Raw genomic sequence first — 19,775 nt, 5'->3', positions numbered from 1 at the left:
ACAATGGGGCCGGCCCTCTTCCAACGGTTGGAATGGCGCGCCGTTAAACGTGGGGGCTCGTTGATGATCCATCAAGACTACGACGACGAGGACCGGCTGGATGATACATGGCCTGAATCCAACAGAGCAAGGAGATTGTCTCTTTGCAAATTACCTAGGTGGGGAAATTACGCAGCGCTCAGCAAGCAAACATGATAAATGAGTTCATTCGAGTTCCAACGGCAAACCGAACCGTTGGATGGGAGACAAACTTGACTGCACTAACATTGCTGCAAAGGTCTTGGGGCCCGGCTCATGCCGGATTCCCCGGATAATTGATATCTGACATTTCATCTCGCCACCAGCTGGCTGGTAACATGTCTGCGCCAGGCAGTATTTCTTTTTGCCAACACCATGGTCGAGGAAATGGCTAAGCGATGTGCTTCAGGTGATATCGTCCCCAACGGCCAGCCTAGATGCGACTGGAGGAATGTGCGCTTCTCGCCGAGGTTGGCGAGACGGATTCGCAACCCGTGGAGACCACGGAACGGCTCCCCCACTAGCCCGCCCGTTAGTGGTGAGTCCTTTGTTGGGCCAAGAAAAGCAAATGGTAACCATAAATTGTGGACGGTGATGCATCCTGGGCCCGCGGCGTATCGGCGATCCCACCGGCAGTTACGTTGAATGGCTGGTTGAGCCTTTGAGGCGATATCTCTGCATCGCAGAAACGAGATTATGGGACAGGCACATCGAAGGATGTCAGTGATTACTCTTCTAGCGATTCGATAACGGTCGGACTATTGCCGCTACAAGGCCCAGATTGACGGGCGTACTGTTGCGCGAGTTAAGAGTCCATTGTAACGCTTATTCGGGGGCAGACGATGTTGTCTCTCCATTAAATGGATCATCGAACCCCGGAACCCTTGGGCAGTCGTTTCCACAATGGAGGACAAACCCTGAGCAGAATTATCTGCAGATTCTCGCATAAACAGTATCTTGATTCGTGCTATGCCACGTCTGTATCCACACAACTACCACCTTTTTACAGCTTGATTACCACTCATTGCCGTCGTTGGAACTAAAAATGACTCGTCGCATTGTATTATCACAATGGAGACACTCTGGCGAAAACACTCCAAATGGTAACCCAGCGTTACAAAAGGGGTGAATAGCTCCCGACATTACGAGGCGTTGATCAGTGCTCCTACGACCGGGGCTCCGAAAGAAGATGGATTGATATGCTGCACCTCAGGCATCCGAGCGACTGGGTTCCTGACAGGGTTTCGATGCGGCCAAGAAGTTGAGGTTGACATTCCTACAGTTCCATTGGCCCGCGAAGGAATTCAGAATATGACAGAACAGAAGTGCGGTATATCCTTCTTACACCGCAAGCGAAGTCGGCTGCAGACACTGGAAGCGCGCAACGCGGGAAGACGGCTCCAGGTTCATGGGAACTTGTAGTATATCGTTTCATGCAATATACCAAGGACAACTGCAGGGGAGCCACATTGGATGTTGAAGACTATGCTAGTCCAGCCACCAGGGTTCAAGACATCACTAATGATGAATGACATTCTTCCGTCACAGTCCGCCAGTTTTGATGGAGAATTTCCATTGACGGGACTCGATTAGTGAACTCTCTAAAACTTAGCTCCAGTATGGATTGGTTCAGAAATCGTGGTGGCGTAGCGCCACAGGTCATATTTTCGACCAACAGCATGGAGCGATTAACGTTTGAACTTGTTGCCCTAAGGAGAACCAATGTTCCCGGCTAGCTCTCCGGTTCCCCGAGCAAACCTTCGATCGGACGGTTTGATTCTCATCGTGTGGTACTCAGAGTGGGAATCAACTGGGGTACTTCTCTTATGCCACTGTCGTTATCGAAAGCGGAGCTGGCTCCGTGACGAAAACCCCCTGATCCTTTGGGGGTGAGAGTAAACGGTTGACGGAGCAGTCCGTACATTGACACCGTTCGTGCCTTGACCACCTTCAGTCCTATAGGAGAGGTGAAATGTCCATCATAAGCACCTAATTCAGACCTTCCCCTGCCATGGCCTCACGATCGGCATGGTCCTTGCTGGATATTGGGAGCACTGAACCAGGAGCACCGGGCAGGGAACAAGCACAAGGTCCTCAGGGAGAAAGAAGAGCAAGGGCACATGAGCGATTCAAGCTGCCAGACGCACGGGGCTACAGGTCCAGTTCCATCGATTCGGTTTCTGTTCAAAGTCTTCTTCGGGTAGTTATTTACACTTTGTGTTTCCCGCTTGATCTCCTTTCATCGACTTAGCTGCTGGGTCCGGCTATGCTTCTTCTGTTTCTACCTCAGGCGGTTCTTTTCATTAAGGTTATTGTTCGTTGACAAAATGTCCGCCGCCGAAGCAAATGCGTTCATTCAGGAGGTCTGGGGCTTGCAGGGTGCTGCCTATCTCGTGGTCGGATTACGATATTACAGCCGAGCCTCTACATTGGGGTGGCGGAAGTTTGCTTGGGATGATGCTCTGATGCTTCTGGCAATCGTAAGCATAATCGTCTCCAAGTTAACTAACATTTGACTAAGGCATCTGCTAGCTGGTATATACTGCGGAATCAGTGGCGGCATATTTTGTCGTTGCGTACTGGAAAGGGTTTGCCAACAATGGCATGACCGACGACCAACGAGCTGCTCTAGATCCAACATCGCCAGAGTGGCTCTTGCGTGTCAACGGCTCCAAGACACATGTCATTGGCCTTCTACTATACACAACTCTGCTATGGTTACTGAAGGCTTGTTGGGTAGTTTACTACTCTCGTCTTACGTGAGCGAACCTGCAAACCCTTTTCTAGATCGTTCGCTTTGGTGCTGACATCTGCCAGTGATGGGGTTCACAAGATGAAGCGAGTCATATTCTGGGCTATGATTATCATGCCCATAACCTACGTTGCATGTCTGTTGGTCGCATTCATGAAATGCATTCCGTTTCAGAATCAATGGCAGATCAACCCTTCACCTGGGAGTAAGTATCAAGCATCATATCGTAGATTAACTGAACTAACCAAAGAAAGACTCGTGTATGCCTGCCGTTTCTATATTGCAAACTACCTTTGTCATGGCCATGGTAAGTTCACTACACTTAAGGTGCCATCACGCCATATTTTCTCTACATGAGGTCGCTAATACTGCAGCAGAACACGGTAACAGACTTCTACCTCATGGCTATTCCTCTTCCGGTATGTTCCCAACTGAGACGTAGTTGATTGGATTATCGAAGTATGAGCTGACTCGACATTTCACAGATGGTGTGGAAGTCCCATCTTCCCTGGAGGAAGAAGGTCACTCTCATGATCATGTTCAGTGGTGGCTTCCTTGAGATGACGTTCGGTATCCTTCGTTGCGTCTCGATCCTTACAGTAAATGAACCCGGTCCACGCTGGTTCCGAGAGTCACTAACCAAATTGCTTTCCCAGGTTGGCGACACCGATCCCGCTCAATCAGGCTACTGGTCTGTCCGAGAATCTTTCGTTTCCGTGGTCCTTACCAACATGCCCATGGTCTATCCCCTCTTCAAAAGCGTTATCGACAAGAGCCGTAATGCTAGTACCAACAAGAGCGGCGCTATGGGCGATAGCCAGGGGTACCGCTTGGGCAGCTACCCAGGCAAGCAGGGACCCCGAAGCCACCCTCTCTCCATCCCAAATGAGACTACATGGGGCTCAGACGAGCACATAGTCTCTAGCAGTGTGGAGAAGAACACTGCTGGTGGCGAGGAAGCCTCAATCGGCTCTACCGATAAGCCTCAGAGCCCTTACTTGCCTCAAGGATCGAACATTGCGGAAGTTGCAGCAGAGCCCGTCAACAGCAATCGGCAATCCATGAGAGCTAGGCGCCATCAACCTGATGTTGACCCCAACAAGATTGTCGTCACAACGGAATATACCATCTCGAGAGCAACACCTGACCCGCAGGGGCCTAGGATGGGGAGATACTAAAGAGACAGTGATAGGAAGCAAAGGAAAACCATCTGAGGTTATGGATTCCAAGTAGTAGCAACCAAACGTAATACGACAATACCTAGTGCTATAATTCGCACATCTATACGGCTGAAGCGCATACTTTGCCCGAGCCCTATCCCCCTGCATGTCGACTCGCCTCTTCTAGGTTGACAAGGCGCAGTGAAGTGCGCTTTGCGAGCTATTGATTTAAGTCTGCTTCCTGTTTTCTTTTTTTACGCGTATCTTACTTCAGCCTCCATCTCGCTACTCATGCAGGGTAAGGTCAAGGACCAAGATGAGATATCCCGTAACGCTTTGGCATGAGGTGAAAGGCAAGATTAGGTGACAAATCATCCAGAGGAATTTGACATTCCCAAAGGGTTCAAGTTTCTTTAGTGAAATACTATGTCGACAGGCCGCGCAGTCATACGCGAACATATTTCAAGAGTGTTCGCACAGTCGCCCTTTTCAGGCCATTGATCAAGTATGCTTTCATGTAGAATTCCATTAGATAAATAATATTATGGAAGGCCTGGCTACATTAACAATATTGAGCAGATGACCGCGTTCCCAGCTGGGAAAAACCTTCGTACGCAAGTCTCGCGCTGCCGCCCACGGACTACTTGCTGACCTTGGGTATATATTACTTATCTTATTTAGCCTTAGTCAACAGATAATGATCGCGGGCTGGGATTAATCATATGTTTCGATTGCCCCTATGTGTTTGATTTGATGCGGGAATGTGTTTTCATCATCTTGTATGTGAGGTATGTATGGTGCAAAGTTACCCGCAAAATACTCGGTACACGCGCTAGGATGACGCCAAGGTGTAATGATTCAATACGTATAGCATAGGTGAAAGATACTTGTGAATGCTAAAGAAACTTTTGCTGTTGAGGCATTGAATTTTCCGCGAACGAATGAAATCACTCGGGATCCTCTGACTATGCATTTCTGACACGTCCCCCCTCAAACGGAGTCTAACGTTCAGCCCACCACCTTCCAGTCTATCGGGCGCGATTAAGACATTTCCCATGGCGATGAACCTGTGGGGCCCTCGAAATTGGGGTTGCCGGGCATCTGTGTATGAGAGGCTGGTTGATGGGTGGTGCCATACTCCGCCAGGTGAGGCAATGACCGAGGCGTTTGCTGTTCATAGTTGTTGGGGACGGAACCCGCCACAAGGCCAGTTTGAGGATACGTCGGCTGTGACTGTTGATGTATTTGAGGCTGAACCCCTTGCTGCGGAGGGAACATCTGCTGGCTTGGGACCTGTATCTGCGCAGACGAAGGCTGCTGTTGTAGGAATCCTTGATGCGACTGTTGCTGATGCTGTTGCTGATGGGGCTGCGTTGTTGTTTGCCAAGGAGAGGCCGAGTACGCCGATTGATGAAAAGGGTCTTGCGCGACGGCCTGAATTCCTGCCGCTTGCGTCGATCCTCCAAACTGCACATTCGGTCTCTGCGGCTGGGGAGCAGAGTTGGCTGGTAAGAACGGATCAACAACTTGACTGTCTACCCAGGGAGCCGCTGGCCGTGTGCCCGGGTCACGCCCAAACTCGTCACGACGAATTCCAAAAGAGCGGTTGAGGTCTGCATCCGTCTGACTAAGCTTCGTCTTGTAGATATACCGACTGAACTGATCCGAAACCTCTCCGACGCGACGGAAGTTCTCCACTGTCAGATGAATTTGCTGCCCCGTCTGGGTGTGGTAGCCTGCAAGTGCAATAGCACTCTGGAAAGCGTTGCGAATCTGACGCCCGTTCCAAACAGGCCCTCGCTCTGGAAGTCCTTGGATGATCCATATTTGCCTCGCAAATTTCCGGACCTCTTGTTCATCAATCTGTACACCGTTCGCCTTCACCTTCCTGATGTGGCTAATCCAAATTCTTGCCGTTTGATGCTCTGAGAGTGGCGGATAATAGAGCGACATGTGGATACGAGATTTAAAGGCTTCGTCAAATGTCCCAACCCGATTGGTGGTCAAAAACAGAATACCCTCATAGTACTCTAGAACGCGAAGAAACACTTCGACCTAGTCAGCCGAGTAAAACTCCCTGGAAATTGCGCGTCTTGCGTTCATGTTTTGAATGGCTCAAAAATCTTACCGGATACCAGAGCATTCCGTTGCATGTCGGTGGTAGTTCTCTGGGCAAGGAATATATCTGCTTCATCGAGAAGTAGTACGCAATCCCAAGCGTGAGCCAGACGAAATATCTCTTGTAGTTTTGACTCAACTTCATATGGCTCGAGGCCCAGATCACCTATTACGTTTTGTGAGTTTTCAAGGCCTCAATACTCAGGGACAGTTTGCGATTACCGCATGTAATAGGTAGCAAGGGCCGGTTGTAGGCCTGAGCAACGCATTCTGTAAACCAGATGTAAATATCAACCTCAGTACCGGTCAAATGCCCAGTCAATTTATCATGCTGTCAACTCACCGGCTGTCGAAGTCTTTCCCACACCAGGCACGCCATGTAGCAATATGATAACCCCCCGGCCTAGATACAGAAAAGAAATATGTTAGCGAAAGATTCGCCCCTCAAACATGGTTTAGCTAGCCTTTGTCCTTCACAAGGTCCAAGTGCATTCTGCGTGAAGTGTCTTGGGAAAAGTGTGAACTGATTAGAGATTGTACGAGCTCTTTGTGACCGGTAGGTAGCTCAAGATCGTCCCATGGTTCCGGAGGGTTTGAAATCGGTAGAAGGAGGTCGTTTCCACGGATATCATGGACAATTGGGAGACATGCTTGATGTTGAGGTTTAGCATTGCGTACCTATGATCTCTGGGAGCATGTTTACACTCACCCCACTTTCTGTTTCGTAAGATGAAAGCGAATACTCTATTGGGTAAGAGCAATTGATCATCACCAGATGGTGTATATATAACAGTTTCCCACTGTCTCCATTTGCGTCGTTCCGAGAAGATGAATGTCTGACTGCCTGTATCAGTATCCCTGAGAGCAGCCGATCCCCGTTTATTGAAAACCGGCGCCAGCTCGCCAGCTGTATTTGGCGCCTTCATTCGATGTTCTGGGACAGTAAGCCATGTCGGAACTTCCTCGAGGGCTTTTGCCATGTCGACGATGACTTCACTGTCGATCCTTTCTGCATGTTCAAACGCACTTTTAGGTGCTTCTCTTCCCATTGCAGCGAGCTTTTGGCCTCTGAGCGTGAGATGGAGACTTCTTCCGGAGAAGTGACGATGCCGGGCTCCAGTAGAGGCAAGTTCCATGAACTTTTTGCCACGTGCCTGGACTGCCCCCCGGTCAAAAAGCGACTGATCTCTCTCGGCCACTTTGATTGGGACAACTAGCAAGTTCATGATATCCTGGACACCCTCGAAGTCAGGAATCGTGAAAGACTGCCAAACTGGAACAAACCGGTCTCCGTTGAAATCAAGGCAGAAGCATTCGATGAAGAAATGATTAAAGTCGTTGGTCAGGGGAATCTCAAAGCCGGGACGCGAACGCGACCAGCGGCCGCCACCGCGTCCCATGACCTTCCAGACCTTCTGTAGAACTCTGTGATCTCTTGAGATAATCAAAGAGCCTTCGGGGAAGATGTACCAAAGTTCAGAGAACCTGATAGGCTCAGTCATGTTGGTAATGCGTTCGACCTGGGGTTGTAGTGTCTTTTGCATAAAATCTTGCAAACATCGGAGATCTAGAATATAGGCTGTCAACTCCCGGATGTCTGTAGGAGGATCATGACTCGGATCCGCTGCCACAAGTTCGTCCAAGACTGTCTCGAGGCTATCATCATTGAGCTGTGCAAGATATTCTTCTTCAGATGCGTCTTGCTGTAGTTTGCGTGCACTCTCAAGAATATTGATAAGGTTTTGAAGCCTGCCCCCGAGTGTAAGCAGGACTTTGAAAGGCCGCAGAATATGTAGCGATTGCTTTGAGTTGATAGGCCGCGAGATGCCTTCTTCAGCTGCAGATAGAATGAATCTCATCAGACGATTAGAGTTCACTCGAATCCTCTCAGGGAGCTGAGCCTGATCAGGTACGATAGAAATAGCTTGTCGATGCAGATCATGCTGTTGACGCTGAAAATCTTTGGTGGCTTGGAGTTCAACCCTTGTTGGCTCATTAGAGGGAATGTCGATTGCAAAATACTCATGTCCTCGGGAGTCGCTTGCAATCTCCAGCCAGGGACCATAATTGAGCTTTGGGGTACAAATTCCACTCCGGTAATAGGAGTCTGTCGTAGAAACTGAGCCCCGGCTACTCTGAGAAGAGCTGCTCCGGATTGAACCTGAGCCTGGATGCCCTGATCTTCTCCTTGAACGGCCCCGCGTTGCTGGTGATTGTAATCTTCTGCCGTCGGCATTCTCGTCCTGAATGTCGGGGCGAAGGGTTTCAAGTGACACCTGGAGACGACTGTAGTCTTCTTGATGCTGCTGCATTGTCATTTCGATCGAGGCTATCTCATCTCCTGATTCGATTGATTCAACTTTTCGAGAGAGATTTCGAAGACGGTTTTCCATTGCCTTCAGAGAACCTAAGCTCGATTCAATGCGTTCCTTGACTCGAGGCCTCAACAGCTCCGCATCCACTTGTTCGGGGCCATTAACATTGATGCCTGTCACATTTTCGACTGTCGACTGTTGGTTTGTTTGGATCGAGCTTCTTCTTGACTCTCTCTCGATATGCCTTGTTTCTCGTATGCCCTAATAATCATAAGAAAGAGTCAGTGCGTGAATATTCGTACATTTCGCAAGCACAAACCTCCATGGTGTCACCAGTCCCATCGTGGTCTTCTCCGACAGCAGACATTGTTGCGCAGCCTTTGTGTCGGACCTCTTGCTCAACTTGTGAGACACTTGGTTCTCTGGATGAACGACAAACAAGTGGGGATAGCAAAGTATCCTCGATTTTCAACCAGCTCAAATGTAGGTGCAGCTACAGAAGTACGTATTGTGAGAACCACAAATAGACATAGCTCAGCCTGCTTGAGGTTACACAGAAGAACCAACTTGGCCTTGGGTGCATACGTTCGCGTCAGCTCATTCTTCATGTAGATAAGCAAGCCTGCATAATGACCCTGATAGGACAACCCTATCAGAAGTGGTACCGAGACGCCACTGGCACCCTCCTCGAATGCAATCCCCATCATGTAGCCAACCAGGCACTTACCCGACCGCCTTGCTACCAGTACGGCCCAGTCTTTGATGAAAAAGCGTAAGCACCTAGGTCCTAATGCGTGGATGAGGACATCCCGACAAACGAAGAATCAGGCTACAACCTATACGAACGCTGGCAGGCCCAGAGGTTAATAAAGATAACATTACCTCAACGCGCCAGGCGCTTCCTGAATTGATCAGTGACATTCTATCGACTTCATTGATTTTTGAATATCGCCGCTTGTCAACCAGCTCGCTGGAGCAGAGTACATCATATGGCCGCCACTAATATGGCATCGACGGACGCTAAGGAGTATGGACTATGGATCAGACACCATGCATCTTCGGTAGACGCTGCATGGGCGTGGGAGGATGTTGTGAAGGATCGAGAAGTTACTCCAGCTTCAAAAAAGTAAGTCAATCAGTTTCTAAGTACCAACGGTTCAGTAATGCTATAATCTGAATTACCTTATCGTAATTGACGTATATCTGGGGTAGGCTTGAAGGTAGGAAAGCAAAGTTTGATCAATATATAGAAGGATACCTCCTGAGATCCTCTGACTCGGCTGCAAAAAGTATACTTCGAAACACAGCCTCTTGGGAGGATGTCCTCGTGGAAGCTAAGGCTGTTTGCGATAAGTACAAGAAGCAGAGAAACATATTCGGCTACAGAAATCGACTGTTTACGACCTCTGCACGTCGCATTGAGTTTTTGATAGAGTTGTTGCCAAGCGGAGACTATTCAGGGACACTATGCGGTGGTCTCAAGTTGATATGCAGTGCAAGTCATATGCCTTATGAATCTCCGCGCAGCCCTCTAATGTAACAAAGGCTGCGAAGCGTCATCACGAGCTTGTCGACATTGTTTTGAATGCCTTGGGTACCTTGTCACAAGAAATTGATGCGACGAAGATCTACGTTCGGCTTTACGCAAAGTCCCCCCTTCTTCAAAGTGCAGTTGAGACACTGTATGTTGCAGTCCTAGTGGCGATCGAAGAGATGATCAGATGGCTTGAAGATCTCATGAAGGGTACGTTGACGAAGTGACCATAATATTCTATTGTACTACTATCCTGATCATCTTCTGACGGACTGTCTTAGACTTTGGCGGGTTCAGGGCAGGGCTCAAGTCGATCTTCGCCGGTGACGACTACGGTTCTGAACTCCGAGAAAAGATTACCACCAGCATTGAGGAAGCTTCGACACAATTTGACGATGCAGTCAGAGAATCCTTTCATCTTAAGTTTGACGGTGTTGCCGAGGACATAACTACACTTGGCAATTCCTTTGACAAATTTCATCAATTGCAGGGAGATGAGTCGAAGAGGAGGGCCGAAGAAGCTAAACGACAAGAAGCAGAGGCGCAAAAGTCCTTTGAGGCATTGAAATCAATCGAGAATTTCCTTCATGACAGGGCGCAGGAGTCTAAGTGTATGGCCCGCATTTCACAGCGTCGGATTGCTAGGAACTGACGTACGTCAACAGGGTGGATGAAAGAGATCGAATCCTTGCGGGCAGAACTCAATTTCCAACGTCAGCAGCAGGTTCACCAGGTCACACACCACTACCACCTATCGATCCCCAAAGTCACGATATCACAATTACTTTCGGCGCTTGGATTCGGGTTATTGGCGACTGCTGAGGCACATGCTGTCTTTGCTATACAGCGAGACTCGGAGTTCGTGTCCTTCATGGGCAAATCGCTGAACGCACAAAAGCAAGGCCGTATTACCTCCATCACGCAGGACTTCAGATTTCAAGATTGGTTCAAATCTATGAACTCTCAAGTCTTGACCGTTTGTGGCATGGATTTTGACGCATTACATACCGATGTTGTCTCGCCCTTGAGCTACATGTGTTCCATACTGGCTCGGACACTTTCCCGCATCAATTGTGCTCGCCCTCTGGCATTCTTCTGCCGTCTACACTGCGACCCAGACGGTGCTCTTCCTGGTCCCACTGGTTTGTTAAGGTCATTGATCTCACAAATTGTTCTTTCTTCATCGGATCAAATTGAGTTGGGGTTTCTAGCAGAGGCAGACTTGCAAACCATTCGAAGTCATGATCTGGAAATCCTATGGGGCGTATTCGAGAATGTCGTAAACCAATTGGGATCCGGAGTTATTTTTTGTATGATTGATGGTGTGAACTTTCTGCAGAGTGAGTTGCACATCCGGGGAATGTATCTGGTCATGCAATGGCTAGGAATGCTAGTGAAGGACATACATGCGCGCAACAGCGGGCTTGTATTCAAGGTGATGGCGACGAGTCCAGTCGGGAGCGAGTATTTCCGCGTGTGGTTTCCAGATGCCATGGAGATTTCCTTGTCGGGAAGCTTCTTGTCTGATGGGCTGGAACTTAACGAGCACAGGATGACATCGTTTGCGCAAGGCTCATTTTCATCTGCTTGAATCCTGAGCCGAGGAGGGGGTCTTGACGCTAACATGTCGCTTTACGTTCCCTCAATCTTTTGAAGTACTCTCATAAGCAAACGCATTTGTCCAGTATCGAAATTTTGTCATCTAGCAAGCCGTAAATATGAGGAACTGTAACCTCGATTCAGTAATGGGTCATGTCTTCACGACCGCCGACCATGCTGATCTATCATGTCTCAATGTATCGTAGGTCTCGTACTAATAAGTTTTGTTACAGCTGAGCATCGCTTAAAATCAGTCTGCTATCGGATTTGGGAACTGTATCAGGAACAGATGTCGCTTTGATCGTCAAGGCGTACGAAGATGTCAGCCCAGCGTTGCACTTAAAGTAGGTAGACGATTTGCCCCACGGCATTAACATCGCAGATTTGTCCCAGATAGGGTTGTAATCAAATAATCCCTCGTTCATTGTGAATCCAACTAATTACTGGTACTCAGTGGATTGATTGAATACTACAATTTCGACACTTCCTGCCGCTGGTCTTACTCTTAGACGATTCTTCGGATCTCCTCAGCCTTATGTTCCTGTCGCTTCGTGCTCAAGACCATGAAATAATCATCTTGACCATTTCTAGCAGCTCACGGCGGGCGTGTCTCCGCGATCGGCGTCGGTCGTAGCAGGGCATCCACTGATGCACTTCCGGCAGACCTGTCCGCTACCCTCGGGTTCCGAGCTGCTGCAACTTCCATCACAGCGGCCGGCGTCGAAAGACTTGTAGTGGCAGTCGTAGCAGTCGCGACGCATGAGGTTGTTCTTCTCAGAAGGGGTGGCAAGGACGCCCGAGGTAACCAAGGTGATTGCGGCGACGATGGTGGCGAACTTCATGGCTGCGGTTCGGAGGCAATATTTCGACAAGTGTATAGACAGGGTCTTCCTTTTCTATGACAAGGATAAGTGGGTCAAGTTCTCCGTCAGCTTTGCTTCAAGTTGGAAACCTACCTTAGAGCAGACGTCGGAAATGACAATCAAGGAGTAAAGGACGTGAAGGTTGTGATGTCGTGCCGTGTGACTATAAATTGAAAGTCTTGCCAGCTTGGAGATTTATAGTCCAACTATGATTGCTTCTTCAATTGAGGAAAGAGCAGTAAGCGATCGCCATTCCTGAAATAGCATCAGGTGATGGATCGAGTCAGTCCTCATGTTTTCCTCTAGAAGCTGTTCCACGATCGACAAACCTTATTCTGAAAAGTTGCCATTCATAGCTCTGCATGTGGATATTTTCTGCAATGAGTCTTTTCACTTTAATTGCCAATTCAAGCACAGTACCTTCAATACGCGTACTAGTATGCTGCATCCCGCTCGTTGTTGAAGATCCGTTGAGGCTCAGCAGTCGACGTATGCCTCCCGCGATGAGATAGCTGGTCGTGACTATGAACTTCAAGCCTAGATTGAGTCATGGTTTGATAGTTGATGCTACAGATAATACATGCACTCAATACCAGAACTCAGATGATACAGAGTTTCCAACTTACCACTCATTTAGGTTGATAGGGTGACGATGCGGACGGGTCCGAAAGCTTTCGCTCATTCTTCTTGACCATTGGAACTTTCGTGATCAGTTATGTCTTGTGTCCGGACGTAGTAGCGGTCAAATGTGTATGAGAGAACAAGGTCCCAGCCTGACTACATTCGGTTTCGTGTTGCCGCTGCATCTGAGTCGTCGCCGGCAAGGAGCAATGGTGAATAGTGGGCTCGAAATACCGGTGTGCGGATACTGTCCCTAGGATTGTTAAGTAATCTTGCATGCCGTGGGATCCGAGGGTCCCCATTTGTGGTCTTTCCTCTCTACGGTACCGAGGTCACGGCGTTGTGGAATGAGCCATTTCCTACTTTAGTTGACTCGACAAAAAGACAACCGCGCAGATTGGAGATTTAAGACTCGGAATTCTCCCATGCTATTTGAAACAATCGTGTTTATCATTCCTCTATTCAGTCTTGTCCTGTTTTGCCTGGTTCCCAGCGAACGATGAGCTGCTGGTCCTTCAGCGTTACCTACTTATGCAAATCTTCAAGTCCGTACCTTAGCGAGACCGAGCCTTCGGATCCGGCACGGAACTCAGACCAACCGAACTGAGTAATTTCAGACCTATCCAGGGCCCAAGGTGGTCTTCAAAGCGAATGACACAAACCCCTACATGGATATACGTTTTTCAGCTTGTCGAAGGTCCAAGCTCCATAAGGGAAACTCCATATCAATACCCATCAATCGTTCTCGGAGTCAGACAGCATGAGAGTTTGATCCTTGGTGGGCAATCCTCCGAGGATTGCATTGCAGCCGGGAGATCGTTTTAAATGTCTCTTGATGTAGGACGCCTTTGACAATTTTGTTCGGCATACTTGGCAACGTCGCCTCGGATCAGGTATGTTATTCTCTTTAGACCACTTCTTGTGATAGCGATAAGAGTGCTCGTTCCGCTCCTTGGATGTTGCAAATGTCATGGAGCACTTTTCGTAACCGCATTTGACCCGTCGTCGGTGTCGTTTTTCATGTCGCCTGACGGAAGTTCAGATGTCTTGTGGGCTTGGCAAGGCATGCAGAGGGTCAAACCTACCGAAACTTTTCACCCGCCTCATACCACTTTTGGTGCTTGAGACAGAAGACACGTCCTGGGTGGGATACTACGAAGCCGTCAATTCAGTCCCGCCCAAATACAGCAGGAGGGGTTCAGTACCATCAACAACAAACAACAGGCTTGATTGCTCCCCGAAGGTACCTTGACAGAATTCAGCCGGCTCATGACTTGACGAGCGAAGGCCAGAAACATGTGTAAATTCCGACAACTAAGCCATCGGAGTAGGTCCATGGAGAGCATCCCAGATACTCGCGTCGGTATTGGAGATGTCGGATGGGTCTTCAGTAGAAGCAGAAATCTCTACCATGAAATGTTGCTGAGTGCTATAGGATGACTCGGTCTCCATAGCCGATATCTGGACCCTATCCCCGGCATGGTTGATATGGGCTTCATTCTCATCGTAATTTGGGTAGTGCGTAGGTTGAAACAAGTGATTGATCTCAAAACAATCGAGCAAATTGGGGTTGATGTCTTGAAGGGCTGTATCAACAAGGGCTGAAATCTGATCTGTCTCAATCAGCAGATCGACCGGAGGCCAGCCTAGCGGATCCCACGTGGACAAGTCCTCATTGCCTAAAAGCTCGGTGAGTACAGTAGAAGGGCTCTCCGACTCCTCAAACGGCTCGGAAGGTGTCGGAGAGCTCATGGTCTGAGGCTTTCAAGGGTTACTTTCTGAGCGAGCGAAGGAATCGCCAGTTCCGATTGCGATCCGGACGGGGAAAATGCGATTAACAAATCAAAAGCTAGCTGACGACAGTCCGAACCGACAACTTATATGTACCTTCACATCATGTGTTCACAAAAAGATGGAAGCGGCGGGCGGGTGTAGTCGTTTCGGTAGGCTGGATTTCGAATCCCCAACCAAATTGACGTTCACTGCTCTCGAGCTGTTCAGGCCTATCGCTGCTTCAGACCTTATCGATGTCAGCCCAACTTCGGGCTTCGCGGAGAAACTCTCCAATGAGACGAAGAAGTGTATAAGCCTGTTCCTGGTCCAGGGTGTAAGTCCTGGTACAAAGTCTGAGCTTAAATCCGTTGGGACGAGCTAATCCTTCACGGGATGGTGGGCTGGCCTCCTGCAGCTGATGCACGAAGTAAAGCGACTAAGGATGACTACTTCCATAAATTTGGTCAAATTATCCCATCGACTGCTGCAAGGCGACAGTACAATGGTCTCCAGCTTTTCTCCAAATTCTCCGAGATATGAATTTTTTAATTTGCGGATATAGTGGAAATAAATCGGAATAACGCCTAATTAGTTCTTCCCCCGCACTCGGATGTACTGTCGCCTTGCAGCAGTCGATGGGATATCCGCAAATTAAAAAATTCATATCTCAGAAAATTTAGAGAAAAGCTGGAGACCATTGTACTGTCGCCTTGTAGCAGTCGATGGGATAACGTAATTACATGTCGTCACGGTCATTTACTTGTCCCGTGATGTTGCGCAGACGTTTTTGAAGCTGTATATCTTGCGAATCTAGTGGGAGCAACAGCACAATGCTGAAGGACGTCGGCGCCTTTGATTTCCCTATGTAGCAGTCGCCATTCAAGGTGCAATTTTCAAATCACCACATCAACATGGTTCCAGTTGCGACCTCACCACGTTCGTATCATGTGCTTCCTGAAGCTACATACAGCTGTCTATCTCATCGCCGCTGACTACTGCTACAGCTGGACTTATCTCGATGAAGTCTCGAGTCATCAACAAGTTTTATGAGCCCCTGGTTCTTCTGAAGGCAATGAACGATGAGATGACAAACCTGGCCGAATTCGTCGACCCGGATGATCTCAACTATCGCGGAGATGTGAAGAGAATCTTCCAGGCCTTCATATACAAGCTAGCTCATGTTTGCGACAGTACCCCGGGCAACGGGGGCGGTACCGTTACCTCAATCATGTTGCTTCACGGTTCCGAGGCAACAAATGTTGAGTATCATCTTGCATCGAATCAGCGAATTGCAGATGATCTCAAGAACGTCAGGGCATACATCCAATATCTACTTGAGCGATTGAACAGAGCATCAACGTCAGAAAGGACCTCAGAGCTGCGTAAGGACTTGCTAAACGCAGTACTCTGGTTCAACAGACCCAGAATCAACTCCTACATCGTCAGACTTAAGAAAGAGATACAACGCTGCATCGATGATGCTCGAAATGGTAGGCCAAGCTGTTGAACGTTCGACGACTAAGTTGAAAGTATGAATGACTTATAGCACGTTGATAGTTGAATCAGTCATTGAATCCCTAACAAGCACTCTCGGACTGCTTGAATTTCACGATGACAGGATGGCCACTCAATCTCATTGTGAGTTGGATGCCGTTGATTATCAACGAAACTACACTTATCCAGGAGTGATTGACCTAATCAGATGATGCCACAGACCTTCACAAATGCAACGTTCTTCTACACAACCTGATAAACTTGAAAGCCTCCGAGGTCTGGGTATACATCGACCAACAAGCGACAGGAGTTCGTTTGAATGGAGTCACAAGCAGCTCCTCTTCTTACTGGCCTGAGATACGGCATATGGTTAATCGTCTTCTGGCATATTGTAAGGACATCGAGTTCTTCCTTCTTGCGAAAGACAACTGGCCTGAGATATTTCGAAACTTCGAGATCTTGATTCACCCATCCAGTCACCCGCTCTCGCGACCAGGACGGAACAAAAGTATGACCGCCGAAGGCATTGTCGGTCGCATGACCCGCAAAGAAGATATCATCGAAAAGTTTAGGGAATTCGTTCAAGACCTGCAAATCATGCACTTGGACCAAAGAATTCAAACAGAATATCAAAAAGACAACTTTCATCCAATTGTCCACTCGGAGATTTTGCTGCTCAATCACCTCGAGAAAACAGCGGGAGGCGTTTCCCCTGACAGGTTCTTCAATAATTGGATGTACATTGGCAGCAGCAAGCCAACCTGCCGGCTCTGCCAGTACTACTTCGAGGAGCACCGGTCTGGCGTCGGGCATCGAAGCAGTCACAAGAACCTTTATATCAGCTGGCGCGTTCCTGATGTACTCCAATCCGAAGGTCACGCAGGCGAAGAGAAGCGACAAGTTATGGTCGATAGGTTACTTTTGAGGATTCGCAAAGATGCCTTCAATCTCGTGGAGAAAAAGGTGAGGCCGACATTCAGAAACCACGATTCCATCACGTCATCCGTCAGCATGACTTTGCATGGGAAATGGAGCGATGCTTCCGACATATCTGATGTCATGGCCTCAATAGGGGGTCTGCAATTGAACAACGATGGAGATACTCAGTGAGCGGAGTCAAATTTGAGGGACCTGACCAAATTGGAAAGACACCGTCGCGAATTTTAGTTTTCATGTCAGAACGATTTTCACCAATACTTGACGCCTGAAGACGAGATCCCACCGGCGAACTGCATGCCTATAGTGGGATTCGCATTGTTATCTCCCTACTGTTTAATTAGCGCAATTACAAAATCGAGCTCAATCATGTGATGCGGTACACTACACGTAAGCGCCGGGGTGCTTTGTTGGTGGCTGAATCCCTCAGGTTCATCTCATGGTCATAGACCCCGCACCTGTCGGTGGCGTGAAGAAGAGGCGTGATGTTTGCGTTCCACAACGTACGACCTCAACACCTGCCCGTTAGTCAAACCAACGCTCTTCATGCTCGTAATGCCTTCAAAAGTATTGAGTATATTTGAGTGGACATCTCATCATCCTATAACGGCTGCCATCGCACTGTTGATACCCGTAATACTGCTGGTTTGCCTCCGCCGGCCAAGTCAAGATGAGCCACCCTCACTTCCCGAGGTCGTGCCTTTCATCAGCAATACCTATCAATACATGACGAATATCAGAAGACTGATGGAGCGTGCAAGGTTCGTCAAGATGAAATGGCAGGTCGTGCCGTATGTTGAGGCGTCGCTGACTTGTTGCTTGTAAGCCGTTCCATGAATCACAGCAACATCGTCAAATTCTACCTAGGACCAATGCGCGTATACTTTGTTCAGGGAGGAGAAAGCGTGCAAGCCATGTTTCGATCGTCTACCAGCATCAGCTCGAACAAGTTCATCCTACTGGTCATGAGAAACCTGCAAGGGTCCGCCCAAAAAGATGTCGACAAGTTCGCAAACGACCTCTCGGGGCGGCAAAGAGTACCTGCACCCGGCTACGAAAACACACCGCAAGAGGAGCGATATTGGTACACTTTGCATCACATTACCGTTGAACATCTATCACGCGCAGAGCCCACCGCTCATTTGGCAGAGACTTACACAAACTTCTTTAACGAGGCTTTGGAAAAGCAGCCTGTGGGCCAGTGGGCGACTGTTCGTCTTTTGGAATTCTTGAAGAGGGAAATGTGTGCGAGCGCCATCAGGTCATTCTGCGGCACCGAGTTATTGGAGATGTTTCCGGACTACGTCGAGCAGTTCTGGCGTTTCGATAGCATCGCTTTTCAGGTTGTGTATGGGCTACCAAAGTGGATCAACAGCGGTCCGGTAAATGAACGCGATAAGTTGAACGGCATGACGCAGAAGTATCTGAGAAAGGCCTTTGCAAAATTTGATTGGGACGGTTCTGCGGTGGATTCCATCTGGGAGCCCACGTTCGGATCAAGCTACGTTCGCAAGATGACCAAATGGCTTCACGACACAGATATGGCTCCGGAGACTCAAGCCGGTTTCTACATGATTGCGATCTTTGGGTACGTCCGAAAGCTTCGTGTTGACAAGGTGCACTGATGCTAATCTGTCAGAATAAACGCGAACACAATACCAATCACCACCTGGGCGATGATTGAGCTCTTGCGAGATCAGAAGCTGTTCCAAGCAGTTCGCAGCGAGGCCCTTGAGACCCTTAATGTGGATCCCGTTACCGGGAAGCGGTCCTTCAATGTATCCAAGCTCATCTCAATGCCGCTGATGCAGTCTATTTATACGGAGTGCATGCGTCTTCATGTCTCCATTGCGCTCTCCAGAGAAGTCGTCGAGGCAACCACGCTCCACGGCTTCCGCTTGGAGAAAGGCTCAATAATTCAGGCCCCGACACATTTTGTGCACTTGGACGAGCAGATATGGAGCCAAGAAGGACATTCTGCTTCTGAGTTTTGGGCAGAGAGACATCTAAAGCATGTGAAGAAAGTAGAAGAAGGTACTGATCGACTTACCACCGAAAAGCAGTTTGTATTGGAGGGAAAGACCAATGAGTTCATCCCGTTTGGTAAGTGGACTTTCCTGAGTTTCAATGACGAGGGGCATGTCACCACAATGACAGAGTAAACTAACATCATGCATAGGTGGTGGACCATCCATGTGTCCGGGGCGGTTCTTTGCCAAACAAGAGATTCTTCTCACAATCGCCATCCTTGTCACAAAGTTCGACATGGAGTTTGTTGAGTGGACAAATTTGGACGGGTCCAAGTCTGATCGACCCCCTGTGGATGATGAGCGGTACTTTGGTACAGCTGCTGTACCTCCGGATCGCGATGTCAAGGTACGGTGGAAGAAACTCTGGTGACTTCTCCAATTCCAAGCCTTCTTACGAGTTGGTAGGTGAAGTCATGTGTGATAAGTGACCTCAATAGTCCCCAAAATCCAATCTTAACTTCGACTGTGGGTGTATGTTCGCAACTTTGCTCTTTAGTGAGCCATGATTTCTGGTTTAATATGTGCCTTATATACTTCTAATGACGAACTATGAACATGAAGG

At 48.6% G+C, this 19,775-nt stretch overlaps 8 protein-coding genes across 8 annotated transcripts; 4 read left to right on the top strand and 4 right to left on the bottom strand.

Annotated features, from left to right (window-relative positions):
• Positions 1 to 2,345: 2,345 nt before the first annotated feature.
• On the top strand, positions 2,346 to 3,948 carry CABS01_00960 (uncharacterized protein; the record flags this gene model as incomplete). Its single annotated transcript, XM_060534341.1, has 6 exons — positions 2,346 to 2,498; positions 2,551 to 2,777; positions 2,836 to 2,975; positions 3,025 to 3,077; positions 3,148 to 3,189; positions 3,256 to 3,948. 6 exons carry the CDS (start codon positions 2,346 to 2,348, stop codon positions 3,946 to 3,948), a joined length of 1,308 nt encoding a protein of 435 aa, XP_060401419.1.
• Positions 3,949 to 4,971: 1,023 nt separating this feature from the next.
• Positions 4,972 to 8,730, bottom strand: CABS01_00959 (uncharacterized protein; the record flags this gene model as incomplete). Its single annotated transcript, XM_060534340.1, has 5 exons — positions 4,972 to 5,985; positions 6,059 to 6,098; positions 6,392 to 6,451; positions 6,727 to 8,624; positions 8,683 to 8,730. The coding sequence occupies 5 exons, from the start codon at positions 8,728 to 8,730 to the stop codon at positions 4,972 to 4,974; spliced, it is 3,060 nt and encodes a 1,019-aa protein (XP_060401418.1).
• Positions 8,731 to 9,352: 622 nt separating this feature from the next.
• On the top strand, positions 9,353 to 11,488 carry CABS01_00958 (uncharacterized protein; the record flags this gene model as incomplete). Its single annotated transcript, XM_060534339.1, has 5 exons — positions 9,353 to 9,489; positions 9,654 to 9,690; positions 9,891 to 10,107; positions 10,179 to 10,508; positions 10,563 to 11,488. The coding sequence occupies 5 exons, from the start codon at positions 9,353 to 9,355 to the stop codon at positions 11,486 to 11,488; spliced, it is 1,647 nt and encodes a 548-aa protein (XP_060401417.1).
• A 513-nt stretch (positions 11,489 to 12,001) lies between these two features.
• On the bottom strand, positions 12,002 to 12,338 carry CABS01_00957 (uncharacterized protein; the record flags this gene model as incomplete). The annotated part of the gene is made up of 2 exons (XM_060534338.1): positions 12,002 to 12,037; positions 12,096 to 12,338. 2 exons carry the CDS (start codon positions 12,336 to 12,338, stop codon positions 12,002 to 12,004), a joined length of 279 nt encoding a protein of 92 aa, XP_060401416.1.
• A 1,377-nt stretch (positions 12,339 to 13,715) lies between these two features.
• On the bottom strand, positions 13,716 to 13,952 carry CABS01_00956 (uncharacterized protein; the record flags this gene model as incomplete). Its single annotated transcript, XM_060534337.1, has 1 exon — positions 13,716 to 13,952. The coding sequence occupies one exon, from the start codon at positions 13,950 to 13,952 to the stop codon at positions 13,716 to 13,718; it is 237 nt and encodes a 78-aa protein (XP_060401415.1).
• Positions 13,953 to 14,022: 70 nt separating this feature from the next.
• On the top strand, positions 14,023 to 14,232 carry CABS01_00955 (uncharacterized protein; the record flags this gene model as incomplete). Its single annotated transcript, XM_060534336.1, has 1 exon — positions 14,023 to 14,232. One exon carries the CDS (start codon positions 14,023 to 14,025, stop codon positions 14,230 to 14,232), a length of 210 nt encoding a protein of 69 aa, XP_060401414.1.
• Positions 14,233 to 14,294: 62 nt separating this feature from the next.
• On the bottom strand, positions 14,295 to 14,732 carry CABS01_00954 (uncharacterized protein; the record flags this gene model as incomplete). Its single annotated transcript, XM_060534335.1, has 1 exon — positions 14,295 to 14,732. The coding sequence occupies one exon, from the start codon at positions 14,730 to 14,732 to the stop codon at positions 14,295 to 14,297; it is 438 nt and encodes a 145-aa protein (XP_060401413.1).
• A 932-nt stretch (positions 14,733 to 15,664) lies between these two features.
• CABS01_00953 (uncharacterized protein) lies at positions 15,665 to 19,583 on the top strand (the record flags this gene model as incomplete). The annotated part of the gene is made up of 7 exons (XM_060534334.1): positions 15,665 to 15,689; positions 15,758 to 16,243; positions 16,311 to 16,391; positions 16,516 to 17,353; positions 18,028 to 18,771; positions 18,823 to 19,286; positions 19,363 to 19,583. The coding sequence occupies 7 exons, from the start codon at positions 15,665 to 15,667 to the stop codon at positions 19,581 to 19,583; spliced, it is 2,859 nt and encodes a 952-aa protein (XP_060401412.1).
• Positions 19,584 to 19,775: the final 192 nt, after the last annotated feature.

This window comes from Colletotrichum abscissum (genome assembly GCF_030869225.1).
Source record: "Colletotrichum abscissum strain IMI 504890 chromosome Unknown Scaffold_2.1, whole genome shotgun sequence".
In the NCBI taxonomy this organism is placed as follows: domain Eukaryota; kingdom Fungi; phylum Ascomycota; class Sordariomycetes; order Glomerellales; family Glomerellaceae; genus Colletotrichum; species Colletotrichum abscissum.
Note: the sequence above shows the minus strand (reverse complement) of the source record. Positions and strands in the feature narration are given on the sequence as shown.